Below are 22,759 nucleotides of genomic sequence, written 5' to 3'. Positions count from 1 at the left end.
GACAGAGAGACAGAACAACAGACTGCCAGACAGACAGACAGCCAGACCGACAGACAGACAGCCAGACAGACAGACAAACAGACAGACAGACAGAAGGACAAACAGACAGACAGAAGGACAAACAGACAGACGGACAGAGACAGACAGACAGACAGACAGACAGACAGACAGACAGACAGACAGACAGACAGACAGACAGACAGACAGACAGACAGACAGACAGACAGACAGACAGACAGACAGAAGGACAAACAGATTGACCGACAGACAGACATACAGAACGACAGCCAGACAGACAGACAGGATGTATTGTTCTGTTCTATTGTGAACCGCAGGAGGCTTACTGCAGCTGCAGCCGTCAGCTCTCATTCTAAAACAGACAGAAAGAAAGACAATCCCTTCAGACAGACACTCATTTGGACTGTTGAAGCAGATAGGAGGACTGGGGGAGATAGAGAGAGAGGATAGAGATGAAGAGGGAGAAATAGAGAGAGGAGATAGAGATGAAGAGAGAGACTGAGGGAGAAATATAGAGAGGAGGTAGAGATGAAGAGGGAGAAATAGAGAGGAGATAGAGATGAAGAGAGAGACTGAGGGAGAAATATAGAGAGGAGGTAGAGATGAAGAGGGAGACTGAGGGAGAAATAGAGAGAGGAGATAGAGATGAAGAGAGACTGAGGGAGAAATATAGAGAGGAGGTAGAGATGAAGAGGGAGACTGAGGGAGAAATAGAGAGAGGAGATAGAGATGAAGAGAGAGACTGAGGGAGAAATATAGAGAGGAGGTAGAGATGAAGAGGGAGACTGAGGGAGAAATAGAGAGAGGAGATAGAGATGAAGAGAGAGACTGAGGGAGAAATATAGAGAGGAGGTAGAGATGAAGAGGGAGACTGAGGGAGAAATAGAGAGAGGAGATAGAGATGAAGAGGGAGACTGAGGGAGAAATATAGAGAGGAGGTAGAGATGAAGAGGAGACTGAGGGAGAAATAGAGAGAGGAGATAGAGATGAAGAGAGAGACTGAGGGAGAAATATAGAGAGGAGGTAGAGATGAAGAGGGAGAAATAGAGAGGAGATAGAGATGAAGAGAGAGACTGAGGGAGAAATATAGAGAGGAGGTAGAGATGAAGAGGGAGACTGAGGGAGAAATAGAGAGAGGAGATAGAGATGAAGAGAGACTGAGGGAGAAATATAGAGAGGAGGTAGAGATGAAGAGGGAGACTGAGGGAGAAATAGAGAGAGGAGATAGAGATGAAGAGAGAGACTGAGGGAGAAATATAGAGAGGAGGTAGAGATGAAGAGGGAGACTGAGGGAGAAATAGAGAGAGGAGATAGAGATGAAGAGAGAGACTGAGGGAGAAATATAGAGAGGAGGTAGAGATGAAGAGGGAGACTGAGGGAGAAATAGAGAGAGGAGATAGAGATGAAGAGGGAGACTGAGGGAGAAATATAGAGAGGAGGTAGAGATGAAGAGGGAGACTGAGGGAGAAATAGAGAGAGGAGATAGAGATGAAGAGGGTGGAGAGAAGATGTGTGTGGGGAAATTCAGGCAGGACCTGAGGAGTGTGTGTGTATGTGTTGAAGAGAGAGAAATGGAGAGAGGGATAGAGATGAAGAGGGTGGAGAGAAGATGTATGTGGGGAAATGTTTGTTTGTAGTGTGTGTGTGTGTGTGTGTGTTTACCTCTACAGCAGATGGTTAAGCAGTTCCACTCATGGGTAGAGACGATGTGAAGAGTTAGGACTAACAGCTACGTTAGAGAACTGTGTGTGTGTGTGTGTGTGTGTGTGTGTGTGTGTGTGTGTGTGTGTGTGTGTGTGTGTGTGTGTGTGTGTGTGTGTGTGTGTGTGAAACCAATCCCCATCACTCAGGACTCCTTCATACTGATTCAATAATGATGTTTATTCAGCGTCGTCATGCCATCGAATAACTAAATGAAATAATGATGTTTTTTATTCAGCGTCTTCATACCATCGAATAACTAAATTAAATACTTTAAACGTTTAAACTTTGTCACGAAATAAACACACATTTAATTGATCGAACTCAATATTATACTTTTTGAAAAACAGCTGTCTAGATGTTTAACGCCTTAACGGATAAAGACAGTTAAACATAATAAACAGACACACAATAGATACAAATACACCAAAGTGGAGAGGAAGTGTTAGCAGACACAATAGAGAGGATTCATTTATAAGAGTACACAACAGTGGAAAGGGTTAGAGGTCAGAGGTCAGGTGGAGTCCTGCAACAGGTCATGGTTGAGGAGCCCAGGGATTGAGGCGTACATCTCTTTCTCTCTGTCTCTCTCTCCCGTCCTCTCTCTTCTCTCCAGCTCTCTGTCTCTGTCCGTGTCCAGCACAGACATACTGGATGTAGGCTTCCTGCTGGCCACCTTAGTGCTGGGGTCCTTAATGGGGTCCTTCACACCAGGGTCCTTACTGGGCTGGAGAGGCAGCTTCCCTTCCAACCAATGGGTTACCATGTCCCCTTTACCCTGAAGAGATAGGTTAGGGGTCAGCGGTTAGACGTCAATGTTGAGAGAGGTCAGTGGTTAAAGGTCAAGGTTGAGAGAGGTCAGTGTTTAAAGGTCAAGGTTGAGAGAGGTCAGTGGTTAAAGGTCAAGGTTGAGAGAGGTCAGTGTTTAAAGGTCAAGGTTGAGAGAGGTCAGTGGTTAAAGGTCAAGGTTGAGAGAGGTCAGTGTTTAAAGGTCAAGGTTGAGAGAGGTCAGTGGTTAAATGTTGAGAGAGGTCAGTGGTTAAAGGTCAAGGTTGAGAGAGGTCAGTGGTTAAAGGTCAAGGTTGAGAGAGGTCAGCAGTTAAAGGTCAAGGTTGAGAGAGGTCAGCAGTTAAAGGTCAAGGTTGAGAGAGGTCAGTGGTTAAAGGTTGAGAGAGGTCAGTGGTTAAAGGTTAAGGTTGGATAAAATGATCAGCAGTTAAAGGTCAAGGGAAGTGGTCTTCAGTGGTTAAAGGTCAAGGTTGACATTTTGTCAGTGGTTAAAGGTTAAGGTTGGATAAAATGATCTGCTAAATGTCTTCAGGAAGTGGTCTTCACTTTTTTCCACATTTTGTTACTTTATAGCCTTAATCTGAAATCTATTAAATGTAACAATTTCCTCATCAATCTACACACAATACCCCATAATGACATCACAATACCCCATAATGACATCACAATACCCCATAATGACATCACAGTACCCCATAATGACATCACAATACCCCATAATGACATCCCAATACCCCATAATGACATCACAGTACCCCATAATGACATCCCAATACCCCATAATGACATCCCAATACCCATAATGACATCACAATACCCCATAATGACATCACAATACCCCATAATGACATCACAATACCCCATAATGACATCACAATATGACATCACAATACCCCATAATGACATCACAATACCCCATAATGACATCACAGTACCCCATAATGACATCACAATACCCCATAATGACATCACAATACCCCATAATGACATCACAATACCCCATAATGACATCACAATACCCCATAATGACATCACAGTACCCCATAATGACATCACAATACCCCATAATGACATCACAATACCCCATAATGACATCACAATACCCCATAATGACATAGTGAAAAAAATGTTTTCTTAATTTATTGCAAATGTATAAAACATTTAAAACAGAAATACCGTATTTGCATAAGTATTCAGACCCTTTGCTCTCTCTCCTGAGAAACTACCCAAATACAGGTGTGCCAAGCTTGTAGCATCATACCCAAGAAGACTGAAGGCTGTAATCGCTGCCAAGCTTGTAGCATCATACCCAAGAAGACTCAAGGCTGTAATCGCTGCCAAAGGTGCTTCAACAAAGTACTGAGTAAAGGGTCTGAATACTTATCTAAATGTAATATAAAAACCCAAATAATGTTGACCTTCTTTGTAAAAGTAATATTTCAGTTATTTTTTATTTGTAATACATTTGCAAAACATTTCTAACAACGTATTTTTGCTTTGTCATGAAGGGATATTGTGATGTCATTAAGGGGCATTGTGATGTCATTAAGGGGCATTGTGATGTCATTAAGGGGCATTGTGATGTCATTATGGGATACTGTGTGTAGATTGATGAGGGAAAAAACAATTTAATCCATTTTAGAATAAGGCTGTAATGTAACAAAATGTTTAAAAAGTCGTATATATCCTGGGGTCTGGAATACTTTCTGAATGCAGTGTATGTATCCTGTATATATCCTGTTTATATCCTGTTTATATCCTGTTTATATCCTGTTTATATCCTGTTTATATCCTGTATATATCCTGTATATATATCCTGTTTATATCCTGTATATATCCTGTTTATATCCTGTTTATATCCTGTATATATCCTGTATATATATCCTGTATATATCCTGTATATATCCTGTATATATTCTGTATATATCCTGTATATATCCTGTTTATATCCTGTTTATATCCTGTATATATCCTGTATATATCCTGTATATATCCTGTATGTATCCTGTATATATCCTGTATATATCCTGTATATATCCTGTATATATCCTGTTTATATCCTGTTTATATCCTGTTTATATCCTGTTTATATCCTGTTTATATCCTGTATATATCCTGTATATATCCTGTATATATTCTGTATGTATCCTGTATATATCCTGTATATATCCTGTTTATATCCTGTTTATATCCTGTTTATATCCTGTTTATATCCTGTTTATATCCTGTATATATCCTGTATATATCCTGTATATATCCTGTATATATCCTGTATATATCCTGTTTATATCCTGTTTATATCCTGTTTATATCCTGTATATATCCTGTTTATATCCTGTTTATATCCTGTATATATCCTGTATATATCCTGTTTATATCCTGTTTATATCCTGTTTATATCCTGTTTATATCCTGTTTATATCCTGTATATATCCTGTATATATCCTGTATATATCCTGTATATATCCTGTATATATCCTGTTTATATCCTGTTTATATCCTGTTTATATCCTGTATATATCCTGTATATATCCTGTTTATATCCTGTATATATCCTGTTTATATCCTGTATATATCCTGTTTATATCCTGTTTATATCCTGTATATAGAACACACCTTGACTTGCAGCATCCCTCTACATTGCAGCAGGTATCCTCCTATCTCCTCTAGGAGGTAGAATGTACTGGAGCTGACCTGAATCTTGAGGGCTGTATGGGGAGAGACCAACCACTTCCTTAGCATTAGCTTCTACAGTCACTGCCATAGAGATACTATGGTACCAGTGGAATTACTTCCTTAGCATTAGCTTCCACTCTCACGGTGATAGAGATCGTCTATTTACTTTTATAAACTGGTTGGTTCGAGCCCTGAATGCTGATTGGCTAACAGCCGTGGTATATCAGACCGTATGACAAAACATGTCTTTTTACTGCTCTAATTACGTTGGTAACCAGTTTATAATAGCAATAAGGCACCTCGGGGGTTTGTGGTATATCGCCAATATACCACGACTAAGGGCTGTATCCAGGCACTCCACGTTGCGTCGTGCTTCAGAACAGCCCTTTGATGTGGTATATTGGTCATACACCACACCCACTTTTGCCTTATTGCTTAAATAAACTATCTCTGAGACCGTATTGATCCTGTGGAAGTACTTCCTTAGCGTTAGCATCAACACTCACTGTATTGTCACTTTGGAATCACTTCCTTAGCATTACCATCTAAAGTCACATTGGAAAAACACTTCCTTAGCATTAGCATCAACTCTTACTGCCATAAAGATTATATGTTCCCCGTGGGAACACTTCCTTAGCATGATTACCCTCGCTGGTGGACTCCATCCTAGAGGAGGTGTTGACCGTGTCTCCAAACAGACAGTAGCGAGGCATCTTGGTCCCGACCACACCGGCTACCACTGGACCTGCAGGGAGGGAGGGGGGGGCAAGAGGGTGGGTGTGTGTCTGCATGCGTGCAATCCTGAGTGTGTGTGTGTGTGTGTGTGTGTGTGTGTGTGTATGCGTGTGTGTGTGTGTGTGTGTGTGTGTTACCTGAGTGTATCCCAGTCTGTGTGTGTGTGTGTGTGCGGGTGACTTGAGTGTATCCTGGCCCATATCTGTGTGTGTGTGTGTGTTACCTGAGTGTATCCCGGCCCGTATCTGTAGTGTGTGTGTGTGTGTGTGTGTTATCTGAGTGTATCCCAGCCCGTATCTGTAGTTGTGTGTTGGGTTTTGTGTGTGTGTGTGTTACCTGAGTGTATCCCGAGCCCGTATCTGTAGTTGTGTGTTGGGTTTGTGTGGTATCCTGAAGGTCCGACACACTCCGACTAGGTCCAGAGCCATGCTGGAGATCTCTGCTGCGTGCTGAATCCCGTTCTCCTGGGTATCCCAGACACCACCATGTCTACACACACACACATTGCTATTCAGTCATCTGCATGCTAGATCCCATCCTCCCTGGGTATCCCACATTAACATCACACAGATATGCTGGGAGTTTTACTGTAACCACGGTGATATACTCACAGGCATCGCCTATGGTCTCCACCTTGTACACGTCATAGTTGTCAATGATGTCATCAAAAGTCGTGTAGAGCTTATTGAGGAAGTCGACCACTTGGTAAGGAGTACTGGTGCTGGAGAGGTGGGTGAACCCTACGATGTCACTACACACACACACACACACACACTGAGTACTGGTGCTGGACTGGTGGGTGAACCCTGCTATGTTACTACATACAGTATAGAGAGAATCATAGGTAAAGGTTAGATTTAGAGTTAGGATTAGAGAGATAGTTAGCCTCGGTCCTCAATTCTAGTCTCTGTCTGTCTGTCTGTCTGTCTGTCTGTCTGTCTGTCTGTCTGTCTGTCTGTCTGTCTGTCTGTCTGTCTGTCTGTCTGTCTGTCTGTCTGTCTGTCTGTCTGTCTGTCTGTCTGTCTGTCTGTCTGTCTGTCTGTCTGTCTGTCTGTCTGTCTGTCTGTCTGTCTGTCTGTCTGTCTGTCTGTCCCCTCTCTCTCTCACCCCTTTCCCTCTCTGTCTCCCCCTTCCCTTCCTTCATTACCTCTCTCACCTGAAGAAGACAGTAGCGCTCACATAACTCTGGGCCTGCAATGGTTTCCCCTGCCTCAGATCGTCAGCTACCTGCTTCGGGAGCATACCTGCACACACACACACACACACACACACACACACACACACACACACACACACACACACACACACACACACACACACACACACACACACACACACACACACACACACACAGATAGAGGCACATTTGTTTCACTGGTACTACCACACTATCAATGAGCAACAGAGGAAAAACTCTCCCCAAAATGGCTTCCCCTCAATGGGGAATAATAACAGATTAGATCCAAGATGGCGTCCGTACTGTAGAGCAGTCGATCAGTCTTCTGTTTCTCATGCATCAGGTCCTGGGTCCTCTCTGCTACCAGGACCTCCAGGTGCTTACTGTATTTCTCCATCTACACACACACACACACACACACACACACACACACAGGCTGAAAAGGTTGTTTCATGGTTGCGATTGGGGTTAGTTTGTTGTAACATTGTGTGGAGTTTCTGAACCTTTTGAAAAGGTTGCTACTAGGTTGTGCGAACGTCTTTGTAACATTGTGTGAAGGTAGTTTTAAAGTTGTGTAAACGTTGCTGTAATGTCGCCTCTAGGTCGTACCAGGTTCATCATCATGTCCACAGGGCTAACTTTATTGGGGTTGATCCGGTAGACGAACTTCCTGATCTGCTCGAAGGTGGGCCGGTGGACTGGGTTATGAGACCGGCACCTTCTGATGAGCTACGGCAACACGGAGGGGACACACAACACACACAGTCATCTATATCAGACACTCTGGGAATACACCTCCTTACACCCTTCCCCTCCGTACCTCGACGTACTCTGGAGGACACACAACACACACAACTCACACAGTCATCTATATCAGACACTTGGGGAATAAACCTCCTTACACCCTTCCCCTCCGTACCTCGACGTACTCTGCGGGACAGGGACAGGTGTTGTCGGCCTTGCCAGAGATTAGTTCTGGGAGTGGGGGGCACCAAGCACTCTCGAGAGAACTGTCCTCAACCTGGGGAGGGGGAGAGAGAGAGGGAGAGGGAGAGGGGGAGGGGGAGGGAAAGAGAGGGAGGGCGGAGAGGGAGGGAGGGAGAGGGGGAGAGGGGAGGGAAAGAGAGGTGGGGAGGAAGAAAGAGAGAGGGAGAGAGAGGGAGGGGGAAGGGAGGAAGTTAGGGGGTGGGAGGGAAAGAGATGGTGAAAATACATCTAACTAATGGTTCATAGAAAGGAACTTTGTATGAATGGAGGGTGAATGGGGGTGAATGGAGGTGAATGGGGGTGAATGGAGGGTGAATGGGGGTGAATGGGGGTTGATTGGAGGGTGAATGGGGGTGAATGGAGGGTGAATGGGGGTGAATGGGGGTTGATTGGAGGGTGAATGGCTGGTGAATGGGGGAGTGAATGGAGGGTGAATGGGGGTTGATTGGAGGGTGATTGGAGGGTGAATGGGGGTGAATGGGAGGTGAATGGAGGGTGAATGGGGGTGAATGGAAGGTGAATGGAGGGTGAATTGGGGGTGAATGGAGGGTGAATGGGGGTGAATGGAGGGTGAATGGGGGGTGAATGGGGGTGAATGGAGGGTGAATGGGGGTGAATGGAGGGTGAATGGGGGTGAATGGGGGTGAATGGGGGTGAATGGAGGGTGAATGGGGGTGAATGGGGGTGAATGGAGAGTGAATGGGGGTGAATGGGGGTGAATGGGAGGTGAATGGAGGGTGAATGGGGGTGAATGGAAGGTGAATGGAGGGTGAATTGGGGGTGAATGGAGGGTGAATGGGGGTGAATGGAGGGTGAATGGGGGTGAATGGGGGTGAATGGAGGGTGAATGGGGGTGAATAGATGGTGAATGGAGGGTGAATGGAAGGTAAATAGATGGTGAATGGGGAGTGAATGGGGGTGAATGGGGAGTGAATGGGAGGTGAATGGGGAGTGAATGGGGGTGAATGGAGGGTGAATGGGGGTGAATGGAGGGTGAATGGGGGTGAATGGGAGGTGAATGGAGGGTGAATGGGGGTGAATGGAAGGTGAATGGAGGGTGAATTGGGGGTGAATGGAGGGTGAATGGGGGTGAATGGAAGGTGAATGGAGGGTGAATTGGGGGTGAATGGAGGGTGAATGGGGGTGAATGGAGGGTGAATGGGGGTGAATGGGGGTGAATGGAGGGTGAATGGGGGTGAATGGAGGGTGAATGGGGGTGAATGGGGGTGAATGGAGGGTGAATGGGGGTGAATGGGGGTGAATGGAGAGTGAATGGGGGTGAATGGGGGTGAATGGAGGGTGAATGGGGGTGAATAGATGGTGAATGGAGGGTGAATGGAAGGTAAATAGATGGTGAATGGGGAGTGAATGGGGGTGAATGGGGAGTGAATGGGAGGTGAATGGGGAGTGAATGGGAGGTGAATGGGGAGTGAATGGGAGGTGAATGGGGAGTGAATGGATGAAGAATCGAGGGTGAGTGGATGGTGAATGGGGAGTGAATGGAGGGTGAATGGGAGGTGAATGGGGGGTGAATGGAGGGTGAATGGGAGGTGAATGGGGAGTGAATGGAAGGTAAATGGAGGGTGAATGTTGTCAGCTGGTATTATACATGGTTTGCTACTCAACACAAACACACACACACGCACACATACATGCCCCTTAAACAGTACAAACACAAACACACACACATACAAACACACACACACACACACACACACACACACACACACACACACACACACACACATACACACACACACACACACACACACACACACACACACACACACACACACAAACATGCCCCTTAAACAGTACACACACAAACACACACACACACACACAAACACACACACACACACACACACACACATCCACACATTCCTCCTCCAACATCCACCTACCGGGACAGGGTCACTGCGAGTGGCTATCTCCAGCAGAATTATAGAGTAGCTGGAAAGAGATATACAAGTTCATAGATACTTGAGTGGAAGTGTGTGTGGTTATGTCCATATGTTTGTATGTGTGGGTGCGTGTGTGTGTGCGTGTGTGTGTGTGTGCGTGCGTGTGTGTGTACTGTTTAAGGGGCATGTAGGTGCGTGTGTGTGTGTGTGGGTGCGTGTGTGTGTGCGTGGGTGTGCATGTGTGTGTGTGTGTGGGTGTGTCACCTGAAGACATCCCCAGGCAGGGTCGGTTCCTGGTTGGATGTCTGGCACTCAGGAGGCGTGTACACCTCTCTCAGTCTCATCTGATAGGATGACAGGGGTTCCGCTGCATCCTCCCTTCGATAGATGGTCAGACAGTAATCTGGAAAGAGGTTCAGACCAGCATTTGCTCTACCTTGACTGGAGTGATAGATGGTGGGAGTTGTAGTTTTGTGACTATCAGATGGTGGGAGTTGTAGTTATGTGACTATCAGATGGTGGGAGTTGTAGTTTTGTGACTATCAGATGGTGGGAGTTGAAGTTTTGTCACTATCAGATGGTGGGAGTTGAAGTTTTGTGACTATCAGATGGTGGGAGTTGTAGTTCTGTGACTATCAGATGGTGGGAGTTGTAGTTTTGTGACTATCAGATGGTGGGAGTTGTAGTTTTGTGACTATCAGATGGTGGGAGTTGTAGTTATGTGACTATCAGATGGTGGGAGTTGTAGTTCTGTGACTATCAGATGGTGGGAGTTGTAGTTTTGTGACTATCAGATGGTGGGAGTTGTAGTTTTGTGACTATCAGATGGTGGGAGTTGTAGTTATGTGACTATCAGATGGTGGGAGTTGTAGTTTTGTGACAATCAGATGGTGGGAGTTACAGTTTTGTGACTATAATATTGGTCATTAAGCCAGTCTAGCTCAATCGAAAACCGATAAAATGTTTGAAATTACATCAAATAGTATTTGAACCCAGGCCTGGCTAGGTTAAAAGTCAGAGGTGAGGTCAATGATTATAGGATAAAGGTCAGGGGGTAAAGGTTACCAGGGATCTTGCAGACCAGGCGGGCAGGTTTTACAGTGTACAGGCTAGGGATTATTATAGGTCAGGGGTTAAAGGTCAGGGGTTAAAGGTTACCAGTGATCTTGCAGACCAGGCGGGCAGGTTTTACAGTGTACAGGCTAGGGATTATTATAGGTCAGGGGTTAAAGGTCAGGGGGTAAAGGTTACCAGGGATCATGCAGACCAGGCGGGCAGGTTTTACAGTGTACAAGCTAGGGATTATTATAGGTCAGGGGTTAAAGGTTACCAGGGATCTTGCCGACCAGATGGGCAGGTTTTACTGTGTACAGGCTAGGGATTATTATAGGTCAGGGGGTAAAGGTCAGGGGGTAAAGGTTACCAGGGATCTTGCATACCAGACGGGCAGGTTTTACAGTGTACAGGCTAGGGATTATTATAGGTCAGGGGGTAAAGGTTACCAGTGATCTTGCAGACCCAGCGGTCATCCAGAACACAGTTGAGTGATTTGAGGCGGCCATGACAGATCCTGTGTTGGTGGAGGTAGGACATTCCTCTGGCTATATCTGTGGCAAAGGAGAACCTGCAACACACAGTGAGGTCAAGGGTCAGAGGTAGGACATTCCTCAGGCTATATCTGTGGCAAAGGAGAACCTGCAACACACAGTGAGGTCAAGGGTCAGATTTAGGACATTCCCCGGGCTATATCTGTGGCAAAGGAGAACCTGCAACACGCAGTGAGGTCAAGGGTCAGAGGTAGGACATTCCTCGGGCTATATCTGTGGCAAAGGAGAACCTGCAACACACAGTGAGGTCAAGGGTTAGAGGTAGGACATTCCTCGGGCTATATCTGTGGTAAAGGAGAACCTGCAACACACAGTGAGGTCAAGGGTTAGGGGTAGGACATTCCCCAGGCTATATCTGTAGCAAAGGAGAACCTGCAACACACAGTGAGGTCAAGGGTCAGAGGTAGGACATTCCTCGGGCTACATCTGTAGCAAAGGAGAACCTGCAACACACAGTGAGGTCAAGGGTTAGAGGTAGGACATTCCTCGGGCTATATCTGTGGCAAAGGAGAACCTGCAACACACAGTGAGGTCAAGGGTCAGAGGTAGGACATTCCTCGAGCTATATCTGTAGCAAAGGAGAACCTGCAACACACAGTGAGGTCTAGGGTCAGAGGTAGGACATTCCTCTGGCTATATCTGCGGCAAAGGAGAACCTGCAAATCAAATCAAATGCATTTTTAAAGCCCTTCTTACATCAGCTGATATCTCAAAGTGCTGTACAGAAACCCAGCCTAAAACCCCAAACAGCAAGCAATGCAGGTGTAGAAGCACGGTGGCTAGGAAAAACTCCCTAGAAAGGCCAGAACCTAGGAAGAAACCTAGAGAGGAACCAGGCTCTGAGGGGTGGCTAGGAAAAACTCCCTAGAAAGGCCAGAACCTAGGAAGAAACCTAGAGAGGAACCAGGCTCACGAGAACCTGCAATACAAACACAATGAGGTCAAGGGTTAGATGTCAGGGGTCAAGGGTCTGGGGTAAAGATTCGGGAACCCCCACACAAGAGGTCAGGGGTTAGGACATCCACTTGAATCCCCAGTTGAGAGGTGTGTGTGTGTATGTGTGTGTGTGTGTGTGTACAGTACCTGCATCCCCAGTTGAGAGGTGTGTGTGTGTGTGTTTGTGTACAGTACCTGAATCCCCAGTTGAGAGGTATCTCATCGTTCATCAGGACATCATTCAGGCTTCCTTTAGGACAGTACTCTGTGATGATGGCTACGTTAGGAATCTCCACACAACCTCCAAAGAACTTACACAGGTTAGGGTGGTCCAGCTCCCTATTGGACAGAGGTTAGAGGTCAGAGAACTAACAGGGTCGGGTGGTCCAGTTCCCTATTAGACAGAGGTTAGAGGTCAGAGAACTAACAGGTTCTGGTGGTCCAGCTCCCTATTAGACAGAGGTTAGAGGTCAGAGAACTAACAGCTTCTGGTGGTCCAGCTCCCTATTAGACAGAGGTTAGAGGTCAGAGAACTAACAGGGTCGGGTGGTCCAGTTCCCTATTAGACAGAGGTTAGAGGTCAGAGAACTAACAGGTTCTGGTGGTCCAGCTCCCTATTAGACAGAGGTTAGAGGTCAGAGAACTAACAGCTTCTGGTGGTCCAGCTCCCTATTAGACAGAGGTTAGAGGTCAGAGAACTAACAGGGTCGGGTGGTCCAGTTCCCTATTGAACAGAGATTAGAGGTCAGAGAACTAACAGGATCGGGTGGTCCAGCTCCCTATTGGACAGAGGTTAGAGGTCAGAGAACGAACAGGGTCGGGTGGTCCAGTTCCCTATTGGACAGAGATTAGAGGTCAGAGAACTAACAGGGTCGGGTGGTCCAGTTCCCTATTGGACAGAGATTAGAGGTCAGAGAACTAACAGGGTCGGGTGGTCCAGTTCCCTATTGGACAGAGATTAGAGGTCAGAGAACTAACAGGGTCAGGTGGTCCAGTTCCCTATTGGACAGAGGTTACAGGTCAGAGAACTAACAGGGTCGGGTGGTCCAGTTCCCTATTGGACAGAGGTTACAGGTCAGAGAACTAACAGGTTCGGGTGGTCCAGTTCCCTATTGGACAGAGGTTACAGGTCAGAGAACTAACAGGTTCGGGTGGTCCAGGTTAGAGAATATAAAATGAGAGCTTGCTTGTCCACCCATGTTATTATATAAATTATAGATCTCAAGTACTTTGCTTTATTTTAATACAAAACATTCCACCAGCTACACGTAATACTAATATTGTCCCCATCTGACCTGTTGACCTCTACTGTCCCCATCTGACCTGTTGATCTCTATTGTCCCTCCTGACCTGTTGACCTCTACTTTCCCCATCTGACCTGTTGATCTCTACTGTCCCAATCTGACCTGTTGACCTCTACTGTCCCCATCTGACCTGTTGATCTCTACTGTCCCAATCTGACCTGTTGACCTCTACTGTCCCCATCTGACCTGTTGACCTCTACTGTCCCAATCTGACCTGTTGACCTCTACTGTCCCCATCTGACCTGTTGACCTCTACTGTCCCCATCTGACCTGTTGATCTCTACTGTCCCAATCTGACCTGTTGACCTCTACTGTCCCCATCTGACCTGTTGACCTCTACTGTCCCCATCTGACCTGTTGACCTCTATTGTCCCTCCTGACCTGTTGACCTCTACTTTCCCCATCTGACCTGTTGATCTCTACTGTCCCCATCTGACCTGTTGATCTCTACTGTCCCAATCTGACCTGTTGACCTCTACTGTCCCCATCTGACCTGTTGACCTCTACTGTCCCCATCTGACCTGTTGACCTCTATTGTCCCTCCTGACCTGTTGACCTCTACTTTCCCCATCTGACCTGTTGATCTCTACTGTCCCAATCTGACCTGTTGACCTCTACTGTCCCTATCTGACCTGTTGACCTCTACTGTCCCCATCTGACCCGTTGATCTCTACTGTCCCAATCTGACCTGTTGACCTCTACTGTCCCCATCTGACCTGTTGACCTCTATTGTCCCCACCTGACCTGTTGACCTCTACTGTCCCCATCTGACCTGTTGATCTCTATTGTCCCCACCTGACTTGTTGACCTCTATTGTCCCCAACTGACCTGTTGACCCGTTGACCTCTATTGTCCCCACCTGACTTGTTGACCTCTATTGTCCCCACCTGACCTGTTGACCTCTATTGTCCCCACCTGACCTGTTGACCTCTATTGTCCCCACCTGACCTGTTGACCTCTATTGTCCCCAACTGACCTGTTGACCTCTATTGTCCCCCACCTGACTTGTTGATCTCTATTGTCCCCACCTGACTTGTTGACCTCTATTGTCCCCACCTGACCTGTTGACCTCTATTGTCCCCCACCTGACATGTTGACCTCTTTTGTCCCCACCTGACCTGTTGACCTCAATTGTCCCCAACTGACCTGTTGAGTTGACCTCTATTGTCCCCACTTGACCTGTTGACCTCTATTGTCCCCACCTGACTTGCTTTCCTCTATTGTCCCCACTTGACCTGTTGACCTGTTGACCTCTATTGTCCCCACTTGACCTGTTGAACTCTATTGTCCCCACCTGACTTGTTGACCTCTATTGTCCCCACCTGACCTGTTGACCTCTATTGTCCCCACCTGACTTGTTGACCTCTATTGTCCCCAAATGACTTGCTTGACCTCTATTGTCCCCACCTGACCTGTTGACCTCTATTGTCCCCACCTGACTTGCTTGACCTCTATTGTCCCCAAATGACTTGCTTGACCTCTATTGTCCCCACTTGACCTGTTGATCTCTATTGTCCCCACCTGACCTGTTGACCTCTATTGTCCCCACATGACTTGCTTGATCTCTATTGTCCCCAAATGACTTGCTTGAACTCTATTGTCCCCACTTGACCTGTTGACCTCTATTGTCCCCACCTGACTTGCTTGACCTCTCGTCTGATGGTCTTGGACAGAGAAAAGGTCTTGGTCTGAATCCGCTTGATGGCCACCGTCCTTCCATCACTAGAGGAGAGAATCAACAGGTTTACTATAGAATTAACAGGTTTACTATAGAATTGACAGGTTTACTAGAGAATCAACAGGTTTACTATAGGATTAACAGGTTTACTATAGAATTAACAGGTTTACTATAGGATCAACATGTATACTATAGGATCAACATGTATACTATAGGATCAACAGGTATACTATAGGATTAACAGGTTTACTATAGGATTAACAAGTTTACTATAGAATCAACAGGTATACTATAGGATTAACAGATATACTATAGGATTAACAGGTATACTATAGGATCAACATATATACTATAGGATTAACAGGTTTACTATAGAATCAACAGGTATACTGTAGGATTAACAGGTATACTATAGGATTAACAGGTTTACTATAGAATCAACAGGTATACTATAGGATCAACAGGTATACAATATAATTAACAGGTTTACTATAGGATCAACAGGTATAGTAGAGAATCAACAGGTATACTATAGGATTAACAGGTATAGTAGAGAATCAACAGGTTTACTATAGGATTAACAGGTATACTATAGGACTAACAGGTATACTATAGGATTAACAGGTTTACTATAGGATCAATAGGTATACTATAGAATCAAAAGGTATACTATAGAATCAACAGGTATACTATAGAATCAACAGGTATACTATAGAATCAACATGTATACTATATAATTAACAGGTATACTATAGAATCAACAGGTATACGAGATGTAAGAACTAATAATGATAATAGGATACAAAGACTGCCAATATATACAGCTATACTGAGGAGAACAGCATGATCAAGATGTGTGTGTTTCAGAGACTCAGTATGTCCCAGTGTGTGTGTATGTGTGTGTTTCAGACACACTCACTATATCCTGGTGTGTGTGAACAGTTGTTTGCGTGAGTTAGCCTGGGTTGTGTGTGTTACAGAGACTCACTATATCCCGGTGTGTGTGAACAGTTGTTTGCGTGAGTTAGCCTGGGTTGTACAGGAGCTGAGAGCAGTGACACAGCTGGCGTTGGAATCACTGTTAGCAATAGGGGCAGACAGGATACTGCCCATAGTAGTCCTGGCTATCTGGTCTGGGGGGGAGGAGGAGAGAGAAGAGGGGGGGGGAGCAGGAGGAGGGGGAAGTGGAGAGAGAAGAGAGGGGAGGGAGGGAGGGAGGGAGGGAGAGGGAGAGAGAGAGAAGAGAGAGAGGGGAGGGAGGGAGGAGAGAGGTGAGCAGGGGGGGAGGAGGAGAGAAATAGAGTGGAGGGAGGGAGGAGAGAGAGAGAGAGAGAGGGGAGGGAGGGAGGGAGGGAGGGAGGGAGGGAGGGAGGGAGGGAGGGAGGGAGGGAGGGAGGGAGGGAGAGAGAGAGAGAGAGAGGGAGGGAGGGAGGAGAGAGGTGAGCAGGGGGGGAGGAGGAGAGAAATAGAGTGGAGGGAGGGAGGAGAGAGAGAGAGAGAGAGGGGAGGGAGGGAGAGAGGGGAGGGAGGGAGGGTAGCAGTGTTAGAATATAATAAACATAAATAACAAATTATTTGACACACATAATTGACACACATAATTGACACACATAATTGACACACATAATTATTTGACACACAAATTATTTGACACATATAGAATAGTATAGCAGTACCATGTTTAATCTACCTGATATAGAATATTATAGTAGTACCGTCCTCTTATAGTAGTACCGTCCTCTTATATCTGCCTGATATATAGTATAGTAGTACCATGTTTAATCTGCCTGATATATATTATAGTAGTACCATGTTTAATCTGCCTGATATAGAATAGTATAGTAGTACCATGTTTAATCTGCCTGATATATATTATAGTAGTACCATGTTTAATCTGCCTGATATAGAATAGTATAGTAGTACCATGTTTAATCTGCCTGATATATATTATAGTAGTACCATGTTTAATCTGCCTGATATAGAATAGTATAGTAGTACCATGTTTAATCTGCCTGATATAGAATAGTATAGTAGTACCATGTTTAATCTGTCTGATATATAGTATAGTAGTACCATGTTTAATCTGGCTGATATATATTATAGTAGTACCATGTTTAATCTGCCTGATATATATCATAGTAGTACCATGTTTAATCTGCCTGATATATAATAGTATAGTAGTACCATGTTTAATCTGCCTGATATATAGTATAGTAGTACCATGTTTAATCTGCCTGATATATAGTATAGTAGTACCATGTTTAATCTGCCTGATATATATATCATAGTAGTACCATGTTTAATCTGCCTGATATATATTATAGTAGTACCATGTTTAATCTGCCTGATATAGAATAGTATAGTAGTACCATGTTTAATCTGTCTGATATATAGTATAGTAGTACCATGTTTAATCTGGTTGATATATATTATAGTAGTACCATGTTTAATCTGCCTGATATATATTATAGTAGTACCATGTTTAATCTGCCTGATATATATTATAGTAGTACCATGTTTAATCTGCCTGATATAATAGTATAGTAGTACCATGTTTGATCTGCCTGATATATAATAGTATAGTAGTACCATGTTTAATCTGCCTGATATATAATAGTATAGTAGTACCATGTTTGATCTGCCTGATATATAATAGTATAGTAGTACCGTGTTTGATCTGCCTGAAGTCAATGATCCAGCTCTCATCCCAAAGCATCCTCTGTTTCTGGTATTTAAACCACTGAAGAAGAAGAGATGAGTACACACAACAACATCAACTTTATTGTGTGTGTGTGTGTGTGTGTGTGTGTGTGTGTGTGTGTGTGTGTGTGTGTGTGTGTGTGTGTGTGTGTGTGTGTGTGTGTGTGTGTGTGTGTGTGTGTGTGTGTGTGTGTGTATTCAGTTCATTGCAGTTAAATAGTGTAATTTGAAACAAGAAGACATTTGATTTTACTGAATGTTCAATTTGATAAAAAACTGTTTTTCAAATCTCAAGAGATTAAATAAATAAATAAATACTACAGTCAGTAAATAAATAAATAAATAATACTACTGTAAATAAATGAATACTAAAATAAATAAATAAATACTACAGTCAGTAAATAAATACTATAGTAAGTAAATAAATACTATAATAAATAAATAAATACTATAGTAAATAAATAAATTCTATAGTAAATAAATAAATACCGTAGTAAATAAATAAATAAATAAATAAATACTATATTAAATTAATAAATAAATACTATAGTAAATAAATATAAACTATAGTAAATAAATAAATACTATAGTAAATAAATAAATACTATAGTAGGTGACTGTTAAAGTAACGGAGTGGTAGGATTTTTACTTTTTACGTAGCTGCTGTCCACTCTGCTGTCCACTCTACCTACTCACTCTGCTGTACACTCTACCTACTCACTCTGCTGTCCACTCTACCTACACACTCTGCTGTCCACTCTGCTGTCCACTCTACCTACTCACTCTGCTGTCCACTCTGCTGTCCACTCTACCTACTCACTCTGCTGTCCACTCTACCTACTCACTCTGCTGTCCACTCTACCTACTCACTCTGATGTCCACTCTACCTACTCACTCTGCTGTCCACTCTGCTGTCCACTCTGCTGTCCACTCTACCTACACACTCTGCTGTCCACTCTACCTACTCACTCTGCTGTCCACCCTGCTGTCCACTCTGCTGTCCACTCTACCTACTCACTCTGCTGTCCACTCTCCACCTACACACTCTGCTGTCCACTCTGCTGTCCACTCTACCTACACACTCTGCTGTCCACTCTGCTGTCCACTCTACCTACACACTCTGCTGTCCACTCTGCTGTCCACTCTACCTACTCACTCTGCTGTCCACTCTGTCCACCTACACACTCTGCTGTCCACTCTGCTACCTCCACTCTGCTGTCCACTCTACCTACACACTCTGCTGTCCACTCTGCTGTCCACTCTACCTACTCACTCTGCTGTCCACTCTACCTACTCACTCTGCTGTCCACTACCTACTCACTCACTCTGCTGTCCACTCTACCTACACACACACTCTGCTGTCCACTCTGCTGTCCACTCTACCTACTCACTCTGCTGTCCACTCTACCTACACACTCAGCTGTCCACTCTGCTGTCCACTCTACCTACCACTCTGCTGTCCACTCTACCTACACACTCTGCTGTCCACTCTACCTACTCCACTGTCCACTCTGCTGTCCACTCTGCTGTCCACTCTGCTGTCCACTCTGCTGTCCACCTACCTACACACTCTGCTGTCCACTCTGCTATCCACTCTGCTGTCCACTCTACCTACACACTCAGCTGTCCACTCTGCTGTCCACTCTGCTGTCCACTCTACCTACACACTCAGCTGTCCACTCTGCTGTCCACTCTACCTACACACTCTGCTGTCCACTCTACCTACACACTCTGCTGTCCACTCTGCTGTCCACTCTACCTACACACTCTGCTGTCCACTCTGCTGTCCACTCTACCTACACACACACTCTGCTGTCCACTCTGCTGTCCACTCTACCTACACACTCTGCTGTCCACTCTGCTATCCACTCTGCTGTCCACTCTACCTACACACTCAGCTGTCCACTCTGCTGTCCACTCTGCTGTCCACTCTACACTACTCCACTCTGCTGTCCACTCTACCTACACACTCTGCTGTCCACTCTGCTGTCCACTCTGCTGTCCACTCTACCTACACACTCAGCTGTCCACTCTGCTGTCCACTCTGCTGTCCACTCTACCTACACACTCTGCTGTCCACTCTGCTATCCACTCTGCTGTCCACTCTACCTACACACTCTGCTGTCCACTCTGCTGTCCACTCTGCTGTCCACTCTGCTGTCCACTCTGTCCACTCTACCTACACACTCAGCTGTCCACTCTACCTACACACTCTGCTGTCCACTCTGCTGTCCACTCTGCTGTCCACTCTACCTACACACTCTGCTGTCCACTCTACCTACACACTCTGCTGTCCACTCTACCTACACACTCTGCTGTCCACTCTACAGTGTTCCCATTTCCCCCTCATTGACATTGAGGGAAATTCATGTTGTACATTAAAGATCTGGTCAACATGTTCAACCTATGAATGACATGCCTCAAATGCAATTTCAATGTTATTTTTTCAGTAGGGGTATTAGCCTGCATGCAGCTCTCATGTTGTACACACAATACATGATCAACATGTTGGTATTAACATTGTTGTCTGTTGTAACTGTATTGCAGACAGACAGGCAGTCTATCATGTTTTGAGGCAGCAAATCAGATGGCAATTGTACTGTTTGTCCATTTTGAGACGCAGTAGCCAGAAAACACTTGCTCAAAGTAGTCCGAATTAATCTACGATAAACTCCAGAAATCTGTCATTAATTGTAACGTTTTTGCAGAGGAGATCTTAGTCGCACAATCTTACAACAGGCACTTAACTGAAGAATCCCTACTGTTGACCAATCGCCAACGAGCGGGTGTAGACTTCAGCTAACGACTTCGGCTTGCCTAGAGAAAATATTTTGTGTGCCTGAACAGTCGAAAGAACCCTTGCCGACAAAAGTCACAAAATGTATTTTTCCCGAACTATTCCGAACTGTTTGGGCTGGGAAGCATGTGGCCTTAATAGTTGACAGTCTCCTCTTAAAAATAAGCCACGAATCCCCTTGTGACAAGGAAAATGGAAGCTTTGTTGTGTACAAAAAAATACATGTTAATTGTTAAAAACATTTCTAGCCTGTCTATCTGTGGGTAACAGGGTTGACGTGTTGTGCTCAACCCGGTCTGTTTTCCACCACATAACACCAGGTAATGGTTTTAAAGAGTACAACCAGCTGACCTGCTTTTATATATTTTACATATTTACATATTATATATTTTACTATTTGACTAAAAGATATTCAATGTTTCTTTTATAAAAAAAATTCTAAAAAGTAAGTTTCACCAAATTTTTAATTTTTTAATTTGTTTATTTAACCTTTATTTAATTAACTAGGCATTAACTGGAGAGTTCAGGTCATGGAACGGGGTTGACCTTTTAAATAAGGAACAAATGAATCACTAATCAAATTAAATAAATATTCAGAAATGACTTTGTCAAGCAACAAAATAACTACACTCTTAGAAAAAAAAGGTACCGGAAAGGTTGTTCGTCTGTCCCCATAGGAGAACAGCTATATTATCCTATAAGCCAAAGAACCCTTTAATATTCTAAGATTCTAAGATTCTAAGATTCTAAGATTCTAAGATTTCTTCTTTCTGCCTTGCAAATGTATTCATCCCCTTTGGGGTTTTTCCTATTTTGTTACATTATAACCTGTAATTTAAATAGATTTTAATTTGGATTTCATGTAATGGACATACACAAAATAGTCCAAATTGTCACGTTCTGACCTTCATTCCTTTGTTATGTCTTTGTTTTAGCATGGTCAGGTGTGAGTTGGGGTGTGGTAGTCTATGTTCTTTTTTCTATGTTGTGTTTATGTGTTTGGTATGGTGCTCAATCAGAGGCAGCTGTTGATCGGTGTCTCTGATTGAGAATCATACTTAGGTAGCCTTTTCCCACCTGTGTTTTGTGGGTGATTATTTTCTGTTGTAGTGTTTTACCTTACAGGACTGTTTCGGGTTTTCGTTTATTTTCACGTTGTTATTTCGTATTTTCAGTGTTCAGTAAAATAAATCATCATGAACCCATACCACGCTGCGCATTGGTCCGATATATCATACTCCTCGCCAGAGGAGGACGAAGAATTCCGTTACACAAATTGGTAAAGTGAAATGAAAAAAATTACTTATTTCAAAAAATGTAAATAAATAAATAAACAGGAAAGCAGTGTGTGTATATGTATATCACCCACTTTGCTATGAAGCCCCTAAAACAAACAGTTACAGAGTTTAATAATGGCTGTGATAGAAAAAACTGAGGATGTGTCAACAATATTGTAGTTACTCCACAATACTAACTTTAAATGACATATTCCAAAACATGCATCCTGTTTGCTATAAGGCACTAAAGTAAAACTGCAAAAAAATGTGGCAAAGAAATTAACTTCATGTCCTGAATACAAACCGTTATGTTTGGGGCAAATCCAACACAACACTGCACTGAGTAAAACTCTTCCTATTTTCAATGATGGTGGTGGCTGCATCATGTTATGGGTATGCTTGTCATCGGCAAAGTTTAGGGAGTTTTGGGGGGGGGTATAAAAAGAATGGCATAGAGCTAAATCCTAGAGGAA

General features: G+C 44.3%; 1 protein-coding gene across 1 annotated transcript in view; it reads right to left on the bottom strand.

Moving 5' to 3' along the window:
* Window positions 1–1,902: 1,902 nt before the first annotated feature.
* LOC112239300 (atrial natriuretic peptide receptor 2) overlaps window positions 1,903–22,759 on the bottom strand; it is a 36,188-nt gene continuing 15,331 nt past the window's right edge. The window contains 18 exon segments of the mRNA XM_042329298.1: window positions 1,903–2,497; window positions 5,125–5,216; window positions 5,831–5,929; window positions 6,057–6,072; window positions 6,273–6,385; window positions 6,388–6,408; window positions 6,531–6,670; window positions 7,076–7,163; window positions 7,400–7,493; window positions 7,706–7,825; window positions 8,016–8,117; window positions 9,988–10,036; window positions 10,252–10,390; window positions 11,490–11,611; window positions 12,726–12,869; window positions 15,470–15,556; window positions 16,501–16,645; window positions 18,180–18,252. Of these exon segments, the coding sequence (XP_042185232.1) occupies window positions 2,234–2,497; window positions 5,125–5,216; window positions 5,831–5,929; window positions 6,057–6,072; window positions 6,273–6,385; window positions 6,388–6,408; window positions 6,531–6,670; window positions 7,076–7,163; window positions 7,400–7,493; window positions 7,706–7,825; window positions 8,016–8,117; window positions 9,988–10,036; window positions 10,252–10,390; window positions 11,490–11,611; window positions 12,726–12,869; window positions 15,470–15,556; window positions 16,501–16,645; window positions 18,180–18,252 (1,908 nt within the window). The 3' untranslated portion in view covers window positions 1,903–2,233.

The sequence above is a fragment of the Oncorhynchus tshawytscha genome, linkage group LG10, assembly GCF_018296145.1.
Source record: "Oncorhynchus tshawytscha isolate Ot180627B linkage group LG10, Otsh_v2.0, whole genome shotgun sequence".
Lineage (NCBI taxonomy): Eukaryota > Metazoa > Chordata > Actinopteri > Salmoniformes > Salmonidae > Oncorhynchus > Oncorhynchus tshawytscha.
Note: the sequence above shows the minus strand (reverse complement) of the source record. Positions and strands in the feature narration are given on the sequence as shown.